General features: G+C 41.0%; 1 protein-coding gene across 1 annotated transcript in view; it reads left to right on the top strand.

Moving 5' to 3' along the window:
* Positions 1-2,013: 2,013 nt before the first annotated feature.
* Positions 2,014-15,062, top strand: part of LOC126416850 (translation initiation factor IF-2-like) — a 148,937-nt gene continuing 135,888 nt past the window's right edge. The window contains exons 1-2 of the mRNA XM_050084733.1: positions 2,014-2,035; positions 2,121-2,259. Coding sequence (XP_049940690.1) covers positions 2,014-2,035; positions 2,121-2,259 — 161 coding nt within the window. The remainder of the gene's footprint in view (positions 2,036-2,120; positions 2,260-15,062) is intronic.

Genomic DNA, 15,062 nt, shown 5'->3' with positions numbered 1-15,062 from the left:
TAATAGTTTTACTAGTTAAATTTTCAATTTCATTTACATATTCCACAAAAAATCATAAACTTGACTTTTAGATTTAATACTATAGACTCTAGCTGCTTTATTATAATCATCAATGAAAGTGAGAAAATATCTTTCCCCATGCAAACCATAAGTTGAGTGAGGCCCATTTAAATCAGTATGAATAATCTCCAATGTTTCTTTTGCTTAGCTTCTTTTGTTTTTGAAAGGTAAATTGTACATTTTATTTTCAATACAGACTTTACATTTCATAAATTCTGATTCTAAATTTGTTGGCTATCCATAAGCTAACTGCTGTTTACACAATGTATTCAAATCGTTAAAATTTACATGTCCAAGTGTACGATGCCATTTTTCTTTAGCTGAAATACTATCCCCACTGCTGACAGTGTTTACATTTATCTCCTCCTTATAGATTTTACTTGTCACTTAATACAGCCTATCGTCTTTCAAAGCAATCACAAGTAAGTTACTATATTTATCGAAAATCTTTGAAGTATTGCCCACAGATACAACTTCATGTTTTTCTGTTACTTTAGCATAGCTAATCAAATTTCTGTCCATGCCTCTGACATAAAACACATTTTTCATTTCGATTGCAACCATATCATCATAAACTGGAAAATAACTAATTATATTTCCTATTTTTGTAGCCTGCAAGACTTTTCCGTCTGCAATTTTAACATTTACAGGCTCTCTTAAGGTTACGTACTCAGAAAAATAACTCTCATTATTGACAACATGATCTGTACAACCACTATCCAATATCCAATCAATCTGTACATTGTTACCTGACTGAAGGTTGTTACACATCACTGTAGGTTGTACCTCTGTTATAAAGCTGCTCATGCTCCGTTCTGTTGACATCCTCGGCGTCCACGATGACGACTTCCCCTTGTAACATGACGTTTACTCTGACCAAATGACCAGTTGTTCCCGCTGGAGTGATCACTCTGTCCATGTTGCCAACGGCTGCGACCGCCTCCTCGGTGATGTCCGCCACGTGTCCTTGAATCTCTGATTGTTCCTGAATGGCGACAGTCCATCCTTATATGACCTGGTTTGTCACATCCGTAACACAATTGCTCTTGGTAGCTCATACTAGTTTTCTTTTCAACATGAAATGCATTGGATTTTACGCATTCGCTTTCATCCTTTTCTTTTAGATCAATCATCCGAAGTTTACTTTTAACATATTCCACTGTCTGATCTCCTTCTCTCAAAACATCGATCAGGTCCGCAATATAGCTCAAGGTTTCCGGCAATGTTCTCAATATACAACTTACCTTCTCCTTTTCTGTCACTTTTGCACCGGCTAATTTTAATTCATTTATTGTTTTCTCAAAGACACTGAAGAATGTTGCCGTATCACTATAGTCTTTTAACCTCAGTTTGTCCAACTTGTTTCTCCACACAATTTGCAGTACTGTTGATTCTTTGCAGTATAAATCATCAAACTTTTTCATTATTTCAAATGCAGTTTCCTTATCACTCACGAATTGTAATTGCTTGTTCGAAATTGCTCCGTATATGTAGTTCATTGCAAGCAGATTTTCTTCATCCCACGTATCCGCTTTGTCCGCGCTTGGTTTCGCTCTTGAAGCCACTGTGTAGCATTTCTTCATTTTCAGGTACATTTCCATCCTTCTTTTCCAGTTCCCGTAGTCTTCTCCATCAAATACTGGTTTCTTAATATCAGCCATGTTCAGTTTCACAAATCACACTTCTTCGTATAACAGTCTTCCATTTAATTTACAACCGATCACTATTACTTTGAGGGACACATTTCGTTTGTGGTTTACAACCGCGAACTGCTACCATGTTGATAATATTTATTTAGAACAAAAGTTAAGTACAAAACATGGTACAACTACACACATCCATCTTTTTACAGTGGGTGAGAAAACACACAAAGATCAAAACGGTTGCGCTATAAAGATATATCACTCTTGACTGGATTCCATAAATCGATATAAATGTACGAACATTCCAATAATGATGAAAAAAAACCTAATAGGTATTGTGGTAGTTGTGAAAGCAATGTACACCTCTCTGAGCCCTTGATGTACCGTGACGCAGTGTGTGTTGTGTTGTGTTGGCAGGGCATGCACCCGCACAGCCAGAGCGGCAGCAGCAGCAACGACGCGGGCCGCGCTCCGCCCCCGCTGCCCCCGGGGCCCTCCCCCGCCGCCTCCACCTTCTCCACGTTTGGACACCACCCGCACCGACACAGGCACCAAGGTAAGGGCAGGCACCCACCTCAAGCAACTCCCTCTCTAACCTCTGTCAGCTTACATCACTTATGCTTTCAGGTTTATTTTAAATCATCTTTACTTTCGCTTTATGTCTCGCATTGTATGTGATGAGTTTTAAACTTGTGTTTCGTATAGCGTTTACTAAAGAATCTGTAGACTGTCGCAATACATAGGTGTGGCGACTAGTTTCGAAGCAACAGGTTAATTTTCAAGTCTGGCTTACTACTAAGGCTGCACAGAAAGTGCCTGATCTTACTAATAAACATCTAAATGGCAATACATCCTTTGTAAAATGTTCGCCGAATGATTGCCAGAGTCTAAGTTAGTGGATGTGAAAGTCATGCGAACGTTTTATAAAGTATGTATTGCTGTTTTGATATTTATTATTAAGATCGGGCACTTTCAGTACAGCTTCACGAAGGTCAGGCTTGAAAATGAATCAGCTGATTCGAAACTAACCGCCAAATATATCTACTGGAAGTGTTAATAGATTCGTTAGTCAACGTTTCATGAAATTTTTAAAAAGTTTCTGGCTCCCTGTCAACGAAATGTCGAGAGTGAAAAATAAATAAGTAAACTTGTGTGGCAGTTGCATGAACTACCTTCTATGTAAAGCCTTTGTCAATCAGCTGTACGGGCACAGCCTTTATTCTCGTTATAAATTGTTTTCATGCTTCTGTTATGCATTATACAGGGTGTCCGAGAAGGGAGCCTCAATATTTGGGGATATAACAGGAATGGTTATTCGAAGCAAAAATTCTTTAGAAAACATGGGCTCTAAGATGCACATGCTAAGAGCTATGACCACTTGTTCAGTGGAAGAGATGTGTTTCACAGTAGCGAAGATAGGAAAATTTTCATAGCTCTTAAGATATGCAATTCAGAAGTTTTACCGGATCATCTTGTTACGTCCGTGCTTGCTACGAAACTGGACGAGGAATTCCAGCCTTATGCAAGAAACCTCTTTACCGTTTTGTTTCACACAGACATCTTTCAGTACTTTTTGTGCTATCTTCAGTGGGTTATTTTTTATTTTCTGTCTGTAAAATAGTTGTTACATATTAAAATTTAGCGAAACTTTTGGCAGATAATATTTACAATTGTGAATGAATAATTGTTGTAAAATATTATACATCATTTGTTCATAGTTCACAGTTGATATATGTATTAACGACCTGATGCCCTGTCTGTTCCCTATAACATTATGTCAAAGTTCTGTTTATAGCTTAATTGGCAAAAAGAGTGAATGCAGGCATTAGTTTACATACCTTACATGATGCTATTGGACATTTATTTTGGTAACTATTCTGCTACACAATCTACAACTTCTCATCTGCAAACACCAAAACGTAATTTTTGTTTTTCTGTTTATTATGCATTTACAAGCGGAAATGAGTATATATCACGTTTTTTGTGTGTAACTTACGGTTTTGATATTGTGGTGCTTTCTCATATGTTGATGGGGAACTGAGTAGGCTGATTTCGTGACCTGTGGTTGCTTGACACTGCACTGTCCCCGATTTTTCGAAACATAGGCAGAGTTTTCGCCGCCATTACGTCTCATTGTGGCTGTGTAGTATTCATTTGTTTCGTAGCGTGTTTCTCTGGTTGAGGCGCGCGAGTTTGAAGTATATTTGGCGTCTGTGGTGGCAATCATTGTAAGCTTTTATTATATCTACAAATATGCACTCCCTCATCGTATTCTTCTGTGTATTGATTATGCGCCTACGTGTTTTAGGTAATTTCCTTTATTGGCAGAAGAAGTTAATTTTTTAAACCTACTGACATTTGTCAGTTTGTTTTCTCATTCTTACATCTGATAATTACTGCTCCTGATAATGGTTGTTAGTTTTAGTAAGTGGGGTGTGACCGAAACAGTGATTCATATAACATAAAGTGATACAGTGACAAGTCTCCTCCTCAGGTCCAAACAGCCTCTTTTTGCGACAAAACCTAAAACTTTTGTGTGAATTGGAAGGAGAGTAGACATTTACTAGTGCAGATATATATACCGTATATAAGGTGCCCGGAAATTCCCGGTAGAAAAATCTAGGTCTTGTAAAGAGGGGCGACTACATAATCTTTTGAATAGGCACCCATGTCCGGAAACGTACCGTTTCCATGCTACAGCCATTCGAAAACACGTTCGCCAGGTATGTATGTATGTATGTATTAAACCGGGGACGTACAAACGAGGGAGCGGCTTCGTCCCGTCGTAGCCCTCAGTGGTTCACAACCCCACAACACGCTACAGCGTTCCACCCACCCCACCGCCGCCCCACACTGAACCCAGGGTTATTGTGCGGTTCGGCCCCCAATGGAGCCCCCCGGGAACGTCTCATACCAGACGAGTATAGCCCCAACTGTCTGCGTGGTAGAATAATCATGGTGTACGCGTAGGTGGAAACGGTGTTTGCGCAGCAATCGCCGACACAGTGTAACTGAGGCGGAATAAGGGGAACCAGCCCGCATTCGCGGAGGCAGATGGAAAACCGCCTTAAAAACCATCCACAGGCTGGCCGGCACACTGGACCTCGACACGAATCCGCCGGGCCGATTCTTGCTGGGGACTGGTACGCCTTCCCGTTCGGGAAGCAGTGCGGTAGACCGCGCGGCTAGCCGGGAGGGCTTTGCTAGGTAGGTGTGCAGCAGGGTAGTCATGGTGGAAGGTGTTTACGTCGAATCTACTGATGTCATTTGTCGTCTATCCAATCTCTCTGACCCCGTTAGAGCCCCATTCACGTGTCTGTGATACAGCAACATGGTTGAGTAGACGTTGCACAATACTTCGACGTGGACCTTCTGAATGGAGACGCTCACGGTAACGGACGAGCTGCTCGTCTCCATTACCAGAATCGCCGACACCATCGCATATCCTTTTCGCAACAGTTACGCAACGGCTTCGCGAGGAGACGCCGCACACCCAAATTGGATGAACTGTTCTGCATCATGTTGAGCAGAACCCGTCAACGACTACACGAGTAGTTTCTGTGGCTGGTAATGAGTGGAACTGTAAAACAATTGATGAACTACATCACGCCTAAAGTGGTCGCGTTACCAACATGTTTTCAAATCGTTGTAGCGTGGAAACGGTACGTTTCCAGACATGGTAAACGAAGGTGTACATAGTCCATGTCTGGAAACGTCAACCAACGACTCTATAGAGTGGCAAAGCTATAGAAACAGGTGCCTGGAAATATATGTATATGAAGGGTGATGCCGTAATGACGTTACAAACTGTCTAGGTCGGTGAACAGGGGTAAATGCATCAATTTGAGGTGAGGGCTCCTGTACCGAATACGAACTAATCGAAAGTTTGAAAACCGTTCTCATACCTGTGACAGTGGAACACGTGTTGTGGTACTGTTGTTGCTAAGATTATAGCGTAGGCAACATTTAGAGGTTGTACTGTGGACCAAAACAAGAATAAATGTCTAGTAAACATTGTCTCTAAAATGCATACTTAAGACCTATGGGCACTTTTTCAATAGAGGTGATGTGTTCCACAGTAGCAAAGACAAAGAAGTGCCCATAGCTCGTCAGCTATGAATTTTAGGCCGTTTGTTTACTTGAAATTTTTTCCTTGAGTTGGTCCATACGACCACGTCTGGAAGTTGCTTACCCAACAATCTTAGCAACAGTACCTGTACATGTATTCCACTGTCAGAAGTACCACAACGGTTTTCATTTATAAATTTCATGTCGTTCGTTTCCGGTACTGGGACCCTTACCTCAAATTGATACATTTAATCTTGTCCATCGTCATGAAATCACCCTGTACATTCATAATCTACAGGCGCCGGCGCCTATAACGCTACACTCTGTAGCGTCATTTTGGTGAAATTTGCAGACACGATATACTTATCAACTAGATCCCGTCTACAACAGCCTCTGGTAGTGTGTACCATAAAAATTCTGAAACATACTATGTATATATACCGGCTGAGTCATGTAAGACGTAACACCCTTTTGTTTGACCATCGGTTACGCATATCGAAATGCGATTTTAACCGAATGTTAGATCGTCGAGGGGCACGTATCTTTTTGTTAGGTTAATATTTTTAGCGCTGTTATCAACGGAGATATTGAAGCAAGTACTTTTTTTTAATGGAACCGTATACTTGTTATAGCTGCATTCTGTAACTCTTGAGAAGACAGTTACAGTGATGTAGCGATCATATACGTTGAAACGTGTCGTAAAAAGATTCTAGAGATGCGCTACATAAATAAAACTTTATTTCCCTTTGAACCAATTTAGCCGGCCGCGGTGGCCGAGCGGTTCTAGGCGCTTCACTCCCGAAACGCGAGATTGCTACGGCCGCAGGTTCGTATCCTGCCTCGGGCATGGATGTGTGTGATGTCCTTATGTTAGTTAGGTTTTAGTAGTTCTAAGTTCTAGGGTACTGATGACCTCAGATGTTAAGTCCCATAGTGCTCAGAGCCATTTGAACCAAATTACAATCTAGATGCAGGTCCGCTTGCAAATGTTATATATGGGAATACGACAGAGGCTAAAATCTAGCGTATCACAACGCGCTTAGGAAAACTATTTTACATAAGTGATCCTTCCAGGTTTACGTGACCTCCGACAGAGAAATCAGCTGTTGTTTCTTCAAAAATAAGAAGGCCTCATATACGCTGCAAAAAGTAATTACTGTATTAAATGTCTCAATGTTAGAAGGAAAATTTGACCTGTATTTTCCCATACGTTGCTCTGCGCTTCTTAGAGGTAAAATACATGCTGTCGCACATCAGTCTCTTCCTACACTGTTCTATATTATATCACAATGGATACATTTCGTTGCACTGAGCATTTTATTGAAAATACTTTGTTGGCCACCTGTACTCCGAAAAATAAATATTCTTATTAAGGAAACGTTGTTCCACGCTGAACGTAAGCGCGCAATGACAGTACTACCGGCTACGTGCAATACACGCCGTAGACTTACTTGACATTGCAATGCAGTTTCGTACACACGTATATTAAATAAACACAATTTACTAATTTGGTTACCACCCAAATCACATAATGCAAATTTTCTTTTACAATCGAATAAGTTTGTCCTTTATTTACGCTTGTGTTGAAACAACTGAACATGGACTGAAATGCACATTCGCAATCGCCTTTCGAGAGAACGATGAACAGATGTAATTACAGTGGATGATGTGGTAGAGAATGCACTGGCGAGTCGACGCCACATATCGTCTGGCGTTGTTGGGGCATCATTACAGTCTGGGGCTCCCCAAAGAAAAAAACCAAGAGGAGTCAAATCGGGGGACTTCACAGGCCATTTGAATTTCGGCCTATGCAACGTGCTGGAAAGTACTTGCGTTGCAACATGGGGCGAGTGAGCTGGACAACTATCATCTTGCAGCCAAAAACGAGAACGCTATCGAATATCCAGTGGTACCAGTTCTAGAAGAACCGGCAGATTGTTCGTCAGAAAGTGTGCGTACGAATGTCCATCTAGAACGCCTGAGATGAATTTAGGTCCCACAATGTAATTTCCTATGATGCCGCACCATACGTTTGCGATTCACGGACGTTGATGTTGCACCTGACAAAGTCAGTGCGGATCTTCGGCTTCATAGTAGTGCATGTTACGCAAATTTACATTAGCGTGGTTAGTAAACGTTGCTTCAGTGGTAAAGAGCACATTCTGCGAAAACGTGGGGTCTCAGTTGCTGAAGGGCCGACAAAATTCTGTACGACGTTCGAAATCACTATCCAGTTCCTGATTAACTGTCAGATGACAGGGACGGAAATTCTGTCGATGCAGGATGCGAATGACTCTCGTCTGGCTGATACATTTCTTGCACTATGTCTCCTGCCACTGTGCTGATTCATCAGTGTCGTAGCGACAGCTTCTTCGTGTTCTCCGTCAGTTGCAATCTTCTTTATTTCTTAAAAGACATCATAGTCGCCGTAGACTGTGTGAAATACTCATTATTACGATTGCAATTTCGGCCTTAGGGCCATTTTAAAGTAACACTGCAGAAGTTACCTAAAAAAAAAAAAAACACAAAAATGAAGCACAGGGTGTATATACATAATTAAACAAACATTTCATTAAGATAGTAGCGTAATTATAAAAATTTGTGAGAAATGTATACAACTTTCACTCTGTCGGAATGTGGGGTTAAAAAGCAGCCTTTCGACTGGGAGAGTCCCACAAGATCCGATGTGTACGACACTTATTACATCGTAAAATATTGTTAAATATGTGCTGCATTTTCAATGTTACCATCGTTCTGATAATCTATCACAAATAAAAGTTCAGGTGCACTGACAACATGTGGAGCTAAAATACATATACTGAAGATACCGCCTGTGCACGTAGCAAAGATAGTGCACACCAAGGATACAACTTATAAGCTTTATATCGTAAAGTCTTTTCATCTGTCGACATCATACAGCTTACTAAATAGAGCTATGATTGTAATGGGCAGTAGGATAGGATGGGAATATTTATTTATAACATACTAGAGGATAATACATGTGTTATCTGTTAATAAGCTCTCACATTGACTTAAGTGCTCGTAAATGAGATGAACAAAGAGCTCTGATATATAATACTTCGTGTGAGTATACATTTTACGAATATGAATGGCGTAAGACGCTCGCCAGCAATCCAATTTACTGTGCAGCACCTCAAATCGGGACAAAACATCACAATGCCTCTGCACAAATACAGGATGCATCCTTCAACCAGGCTCTATTGCAGCAAACAAGACTAAGTAAATATTTATACTATTCGATCAGAATTGTTTACAATGTTTTCGATAAGTGTCCAAAAATAACTATACAGTTCTATGAATCACTGTTAAAGTAGATTGACAAAATAAATTATATTCTTCGGATACGGTGAATTGTCGAGGCTACATTTCATTTATAAATACATACAAAAATAAAATACACTGGAGTATGCTTTTCTTCCCTCGTTATAATCCTTAACTTTTTCTTTTCATCTTCTTGACGTTCAGGCAGCCTGTTCGCACTAGTGTCTTAATAATTCGTGGAATTGCCTGGCGCGTCGGACACTGGCGATCCGGATAGATAGCCCTGCACCGCTGCACTGTTTTTACGACATTTCTTTTACATTCATCATATAAAAGTAGTATCTCTAACTTCTCCTCATTGGTGTACATGTCTGCACTCAACGAATGCTGAAGCAGAAATGAGTGGCCTGGAATGCAGACGAGTAAAAAGGCAAATGTATTGATTTACTGACACGAGAGCTCTACTTGGCGGTGTTTGCACCGCTAATGCTGATTCTGGTCACCGTGCTCTCAAATTCAAGGACCTTCCTCCAATTTTTTATGACAGGTTTCAACGTCAACATCATTATAAGTGTCTTCTCAAGAGCAATCGAATGCAGTTATAAAAAGTATTCGATTCCATTAAAAAAACCTACCTGCTTCAATATCTTCGTTGATTCGAGTGCTAAAAGCATTCACCAAACAAAAAAATACGTTCCCTTCTCCCATTCATTGGCAGAGAATCCTCTTGCCGCGCCAGTTAGTACACTGTTGAGTTGTTTGGAAGCGTTTCGGTTTTTTTTTTTTCTTCTTAAGTTACTCATCAGCATTTTGACTGGTTTGGTGCATCCCTTCATTAATTCTTCTTCTGTGCCAACTTTTTCATCTCTGAGTAGCCCTTACAGTCAACATCCTCAATTATTTTCTGGATACATTCCAGTCTCTGTCTTCCTATAGAGTTCTACAGCTCCCTCTAGTACCATGGACATTATTCTCTGATGTTCAGTGTTCCATCATCCTGACCCTCCCTTTTGTCACTGTACATTTCTTCCCTCGGCAGTTCTGTGAAGAAGCTCTCATTCCTTACCTTATCCGACCACCTAATTTTTAGCACTCTTCTGTACCACCACATCTCAACCTCTTCTATTCTCTTCTGTCCAGTTTTCTCACTGTCCATGATTTACTACAGTATAATGCTGTGTTCCAGGCTACATTCCCAGAAATTACTTCCTCAAATTAAGGCCTATGTATGATTCTAATAGACTTTTGGCCAGGAACGCCCCCTTTGCCTGTACTAGCCCTTTCAGGCCCCCACCCAAACTTGATATGAAAATTTTGAAATAAATGCATTTTTGTAACTAAAAAACGTAGAATCGTGGACCAATTGCTTAGAAAGTCTTATTTTTTAATTTTGATACAAATTTTGAACCCACACGATTGTGTGGGTCGGGATTATCTTACATATTTATGCCATTTTTGCAGTGATATTCACGAAAGCAATTACTGTCTTTTGACAAACACAAATAAATATTACACGTCAGACATCTTGTTCTCGTCCTCTTTTTGCAATTTCTTTGCCTGCAGCAACGAGCTGAAGGCAATTCATCAACATTTGGCCAGTGATGATATCCGTCTAGCCGCTTCTCATCACATGGTGTGTGTGCTGGTTTGTACATTTTATTTGGTAGCTCTTCATCAGATTCACTTTCATGTACCTGTCCTGAAGAAGAAGAAATTAGCGCTTCCCCAATCTCTTGTCAGAATCCAAGAAGATCTAAAGTGTTTTTCTTTTGCACTTTATTGGCTTCGCATTCAACTTTATATTGTAACCAGGAATTGACGCAAGCCAAATCAAGTAAATGAATCAAAACTATTAAAGTCCACTTTTTTGTCTTCAAGAAAGTCCTGTAGGTCTCCATCACTTGATCGCAGAGGTCCACTCCTCCCGTACACAGGTTGTACTTCACTACGACTGCAGGACATGGCACTAAGATGTACTTCTTTTCTGGTGTACTCCATCTGTCGACATTGCTTACAGGTTCACATCCTGTACAAGTAGAGGCAAGGGTCACAGCTTTTGAATCTTTCCACTGGACAATGACTATTTTATCATCGCCCCTGCAGAATACTTCCATATCTCCTCTCTTCAGTCTTTTTTCTTCTGTCAGGTGAACTGGTTCCACTCTGTTTTTCATTATGGTTCCTGTTCCTTCCAGCCCTAGGTCAAGTAAATGTTGCAATAATGGCAAAGCTGTAAAATATCTGTCAAAATATAGTCTTGCACCTTGAGGTAATGTTTGAGCAAGGCGAAGTATTGCAGATGGCCCAAGACCAAGGCCAACATCTGGCAGAGGAGTTGATTTACCTTGATAAAATTCAAAATAAAGTACTAAACCTTTCCAAAAACAAACATAATGTCTGATGGGATAGCAGCAATCTGTGATTGTACATCTTACTTAAAATCCGTCTTGATTGCAAAATTTTGTTATTCGTATGACCGGTTTCGGTTCATCCATAACCATCTTCAGATCTGATATTTCAGTTACAAGAGTAACCCGTCCAAATCCTGCAACTTTCACATGCTGCGTCACACAAGGCAGCATGTGAAAGTGGCTGGATTTGGATGGGTTACTCCTGTAACTGAAATATCAGATCTGAAGATGGTTATGGATGAACCGAAACCGGTCATATGAATAACAAAATTTTGCAATCAAGACGGATTATAAGTAACGTGTACTAAACCTTTCGTTGCTGCCAAAACAAAGTTTTTAATTCCCAAAGGGCGCGGTTTGTTTGGAACATACTGAGACAACGTGCAGCGTCCAGTAAATGGTACCATTTGCTCATCAGTGGAATAATCATTTTCAGAGGGGCGTGGAAGTCTCAAACAAGCACTGCGTACAACATTAATTGCAGGTTGTACTTTCCACAATCTATTAGTTTCTGATTCATGTGGAATGTTGCTAGTGTCCACAACATGCAGTGCTGTTCTGAGAGTGAAGGACCTGTCTATAGGCATACAATCTGCAATAGTTGGCATACGCAATGACTTCTGCCAGTACATACGTGTACGAGGATATCTAATGCATCCCATAAGTACATGCATGCCATACAGCCTTTTTATCTCTTGAGGATTTGTATGAAGCAACTTCCCTTTCTTCGAAAAGTAGTAACTGTTAGTGCAGTCAGATGCTAACTGAAAAAAATCTTCTGGGTAGTACTCACTGAAAAAGCTCATTGGAGTTTTAATTTCCTGTCCTACGTCACTCTCTGAGTGCGCAAAAATTTTGGAGGTGAATGGTTTTTTTTCTCCAAGTGGACAAACGACGATGTGTTTCCACTGTTTTTTTTAGAATTCTTTCTACTGTGTTGACTGGGAAAATTGTCCTGAACATCTGGAGCAACTGGTAGTATTGTTGCAGAAGCATTGATACAATTTTCCTCCTCATCGGAAGATTCAGAGTTTCCTCCAAGTCTAGGTTTGATTGTTGGAAGAGTCCAAGTTGTATCTAACAATTCGTCATCACTACTGAAGACTTCCACTTCAGAGTCATCTAATATGGCTAGAAATTCCTCGTCAGGAAGTACTAAAACGAAACAAACAAACGAACTTTGAAAATAATGCGTAAATACAATAGTAAAATGACTTATCTATTCCGTAATCTGTTCCGAATCGTAACCACAAACATCGGCCGAAAACGACCATATGCCGGTAAAATAGTCCCAACACGCACAATTGTGCGTGTGGATGTTACAGTCGTAGCATGAAAGTTTTCAAATAATTGTGGCGGACATATTTTTATTTACTTCTGTACACCTTTCGGAATCTCAAACACAGTTTTCCAAATGTCACAACGCAATAAATAAACAACAATAAACATTTACCTGGACAGACATGCTTCCGACCCGCCATCTTGAAAATTACCAAAGATTAAGACACAATATCTCGCGTCTGTAACGAGATATCGATATAAATCGAGTTGTATATGAAACAGCGATTCCTGCACACTCGTGTGACTTGGGACTCAACTGCATAGCGGAATAATATGATGGTGCAACGCAAATAACCGCACCACACAATTGTGCGCATCGGGTCTTATGTTGTTCTTGCTTCGTACATCTTGTGCTATTTTGCTTCTGAGGTAGCGGAATTCCTTAACTTCATCTAACTCGTAATCACAGATTATGATGTTAAGCTTCTCGCTACTCTCACTTCAGCTACTTCTCAATACAATCTTCTTCATTTTACTCGCAATCCATATTTCGTCCTCATTAGACTTCATTTCATTCAATAGATCCTGTAATTCTTCTTCACTTTCACTGAAAATAGCAATGTCATCAACGAAATCTTGTAACTGATATCCTTCCACTCTGAATTTCAAACCCACTCTTGAACCTTTATTTATTTCCATCTTTGCTTCTTCGATGCATAATTGAACGGTAGGTGCGGAAAGCTACATCTGTCGCACAGCCTTTTTAATATGAGCCCTTTGTTCTTGGTTTTCCAGTCTTATTCTTCCCTCTTGGTACTTATAAATACTCGTACATTACATGTCATTCTTTATGGTTCACTTCTATTTTTCTCAGAAGGGTGATAATTTAGGTCTTTATTTCATGCCCCGACATTATCTCACTGACTTTTTAAGGCACAATTCCCAAAGGTCGGATCAAGGCACAATTCTCAAAGTTCGGATCTAGCAGCATTCGACTGGTTGTTGAGTATTGTTCATCATGGTGTGAGCCTTACCAATCAGGATTAGTCGAGGGTTTACCAAATATTGAACGGAGTGTGCCACTTCTCGTCACGGGATCCCTGAAACGTCGCGAGAGTGTCAGTGACATGCTCAACAAACCCCAGTGGCAGTTGCTACAAGAGATGCATTGTGTTTCAAAGGGATCGTTTACGTTGAAATTCTGGGAGCGTACATTCGTAGTACAAAAAATCAAATGGCTCTAAGCACTATGGTACTTAACTTCTGAGGTCATCAGTCCCCTAGAACTTAGAACAACTTAAACCTAACTAACCTAAGGACTTCACACACATCCATGGCCGAGGCAGGATTCGAACCTGCGACCATAGCGGTCGCGCGGTTCCAGACTGTAGCGCCTAGAACCGCTTGGCCACTTCGGCCGGCCATTCGTAGTACAGTCGGGCGACATTTTACTTCCTCTCATATACATTTCGCGGAAAGCGCCGACCATAAAATCGGAGATATTAGAGTTCATACGGAAGTGTACAGAACTTTGTCCTTGCCACGCACCAATCACGAATGGAACAGAGAAGTTGAGAACGATATCCCCCATCACACGCCGTAAGATTCATGCGTTCAAATGGCTCTAAGCACTATAGAACTTCTGAGGTCATCAGTCCCCTAGAACTTAGAACTACTTAAGCCTAACTAACCTAAGGACATCACACAAATCCATGCTCGAGGCAGGATTCGAACCTGCGACCGTCGCGGTCGCGCGGTTCCAGAGTGTAGCGCCTAGAACCGCGCGGCCACTCCGGCCGGCTAAGATTCCTTGAGGAGTACGAATGTACGAGGGTCCTTCCGAAAGTAATGACTGCTATTTTTTATTCATGGAAACTACAGGAGATACATAGAACACAACAGCGCAGCTAAATAGAGCAGTATTTCAGCTATAGACTGTCATTTTTCCACATACTCACCACCATTCGTTACGCACTTTTGCCAACGATGAACCAGAGCTTCATGCCGCGCTAGTAAAAATCTGAACCATCTGAGGCTCACCACTTCATGCAGCTTTGACAACAGCAGCCAAGTCTTGAAAATATTCGCCACGTAGTTCACCTTTCAGAGGCCCAAAGAGATGGAAACCTGAAGGCACTAAATCGGGACTGTAGGGTGGATGTGGTAAGGCAGTCCAGCTGAATTTTGCGATGAGTTGCATGGCCGTAGGACTGGAGTGGAGCATGGCGTTATCGAGTTGCAGGTGAAAGTTGGTTAAAAAAAAAACGGTTCAAATGGCTCTGAGCACTATGGGACTCAACTGCTGAGGTCATCAGTC

Source organism: Schistocerca serialis, chromosome 8, assembly GCF_023864345.2.
Source record: "Schistocerca serialis cubense isolate TAMUIC-IGC-003099 chromosome 8, iqSchSeri2.2, whole genome shotgun sequence".
Taxonomy (NCBI): domain Eukaryota; kingdom Metazoa; phylum Arthropoda; class Insecta; order Orthoptera; family Acrididae; genus Schistocerca; species Schistocerca serialis.
This window is presented reverse-complemented; position numbering and strand designations above follow the sequence as displayed.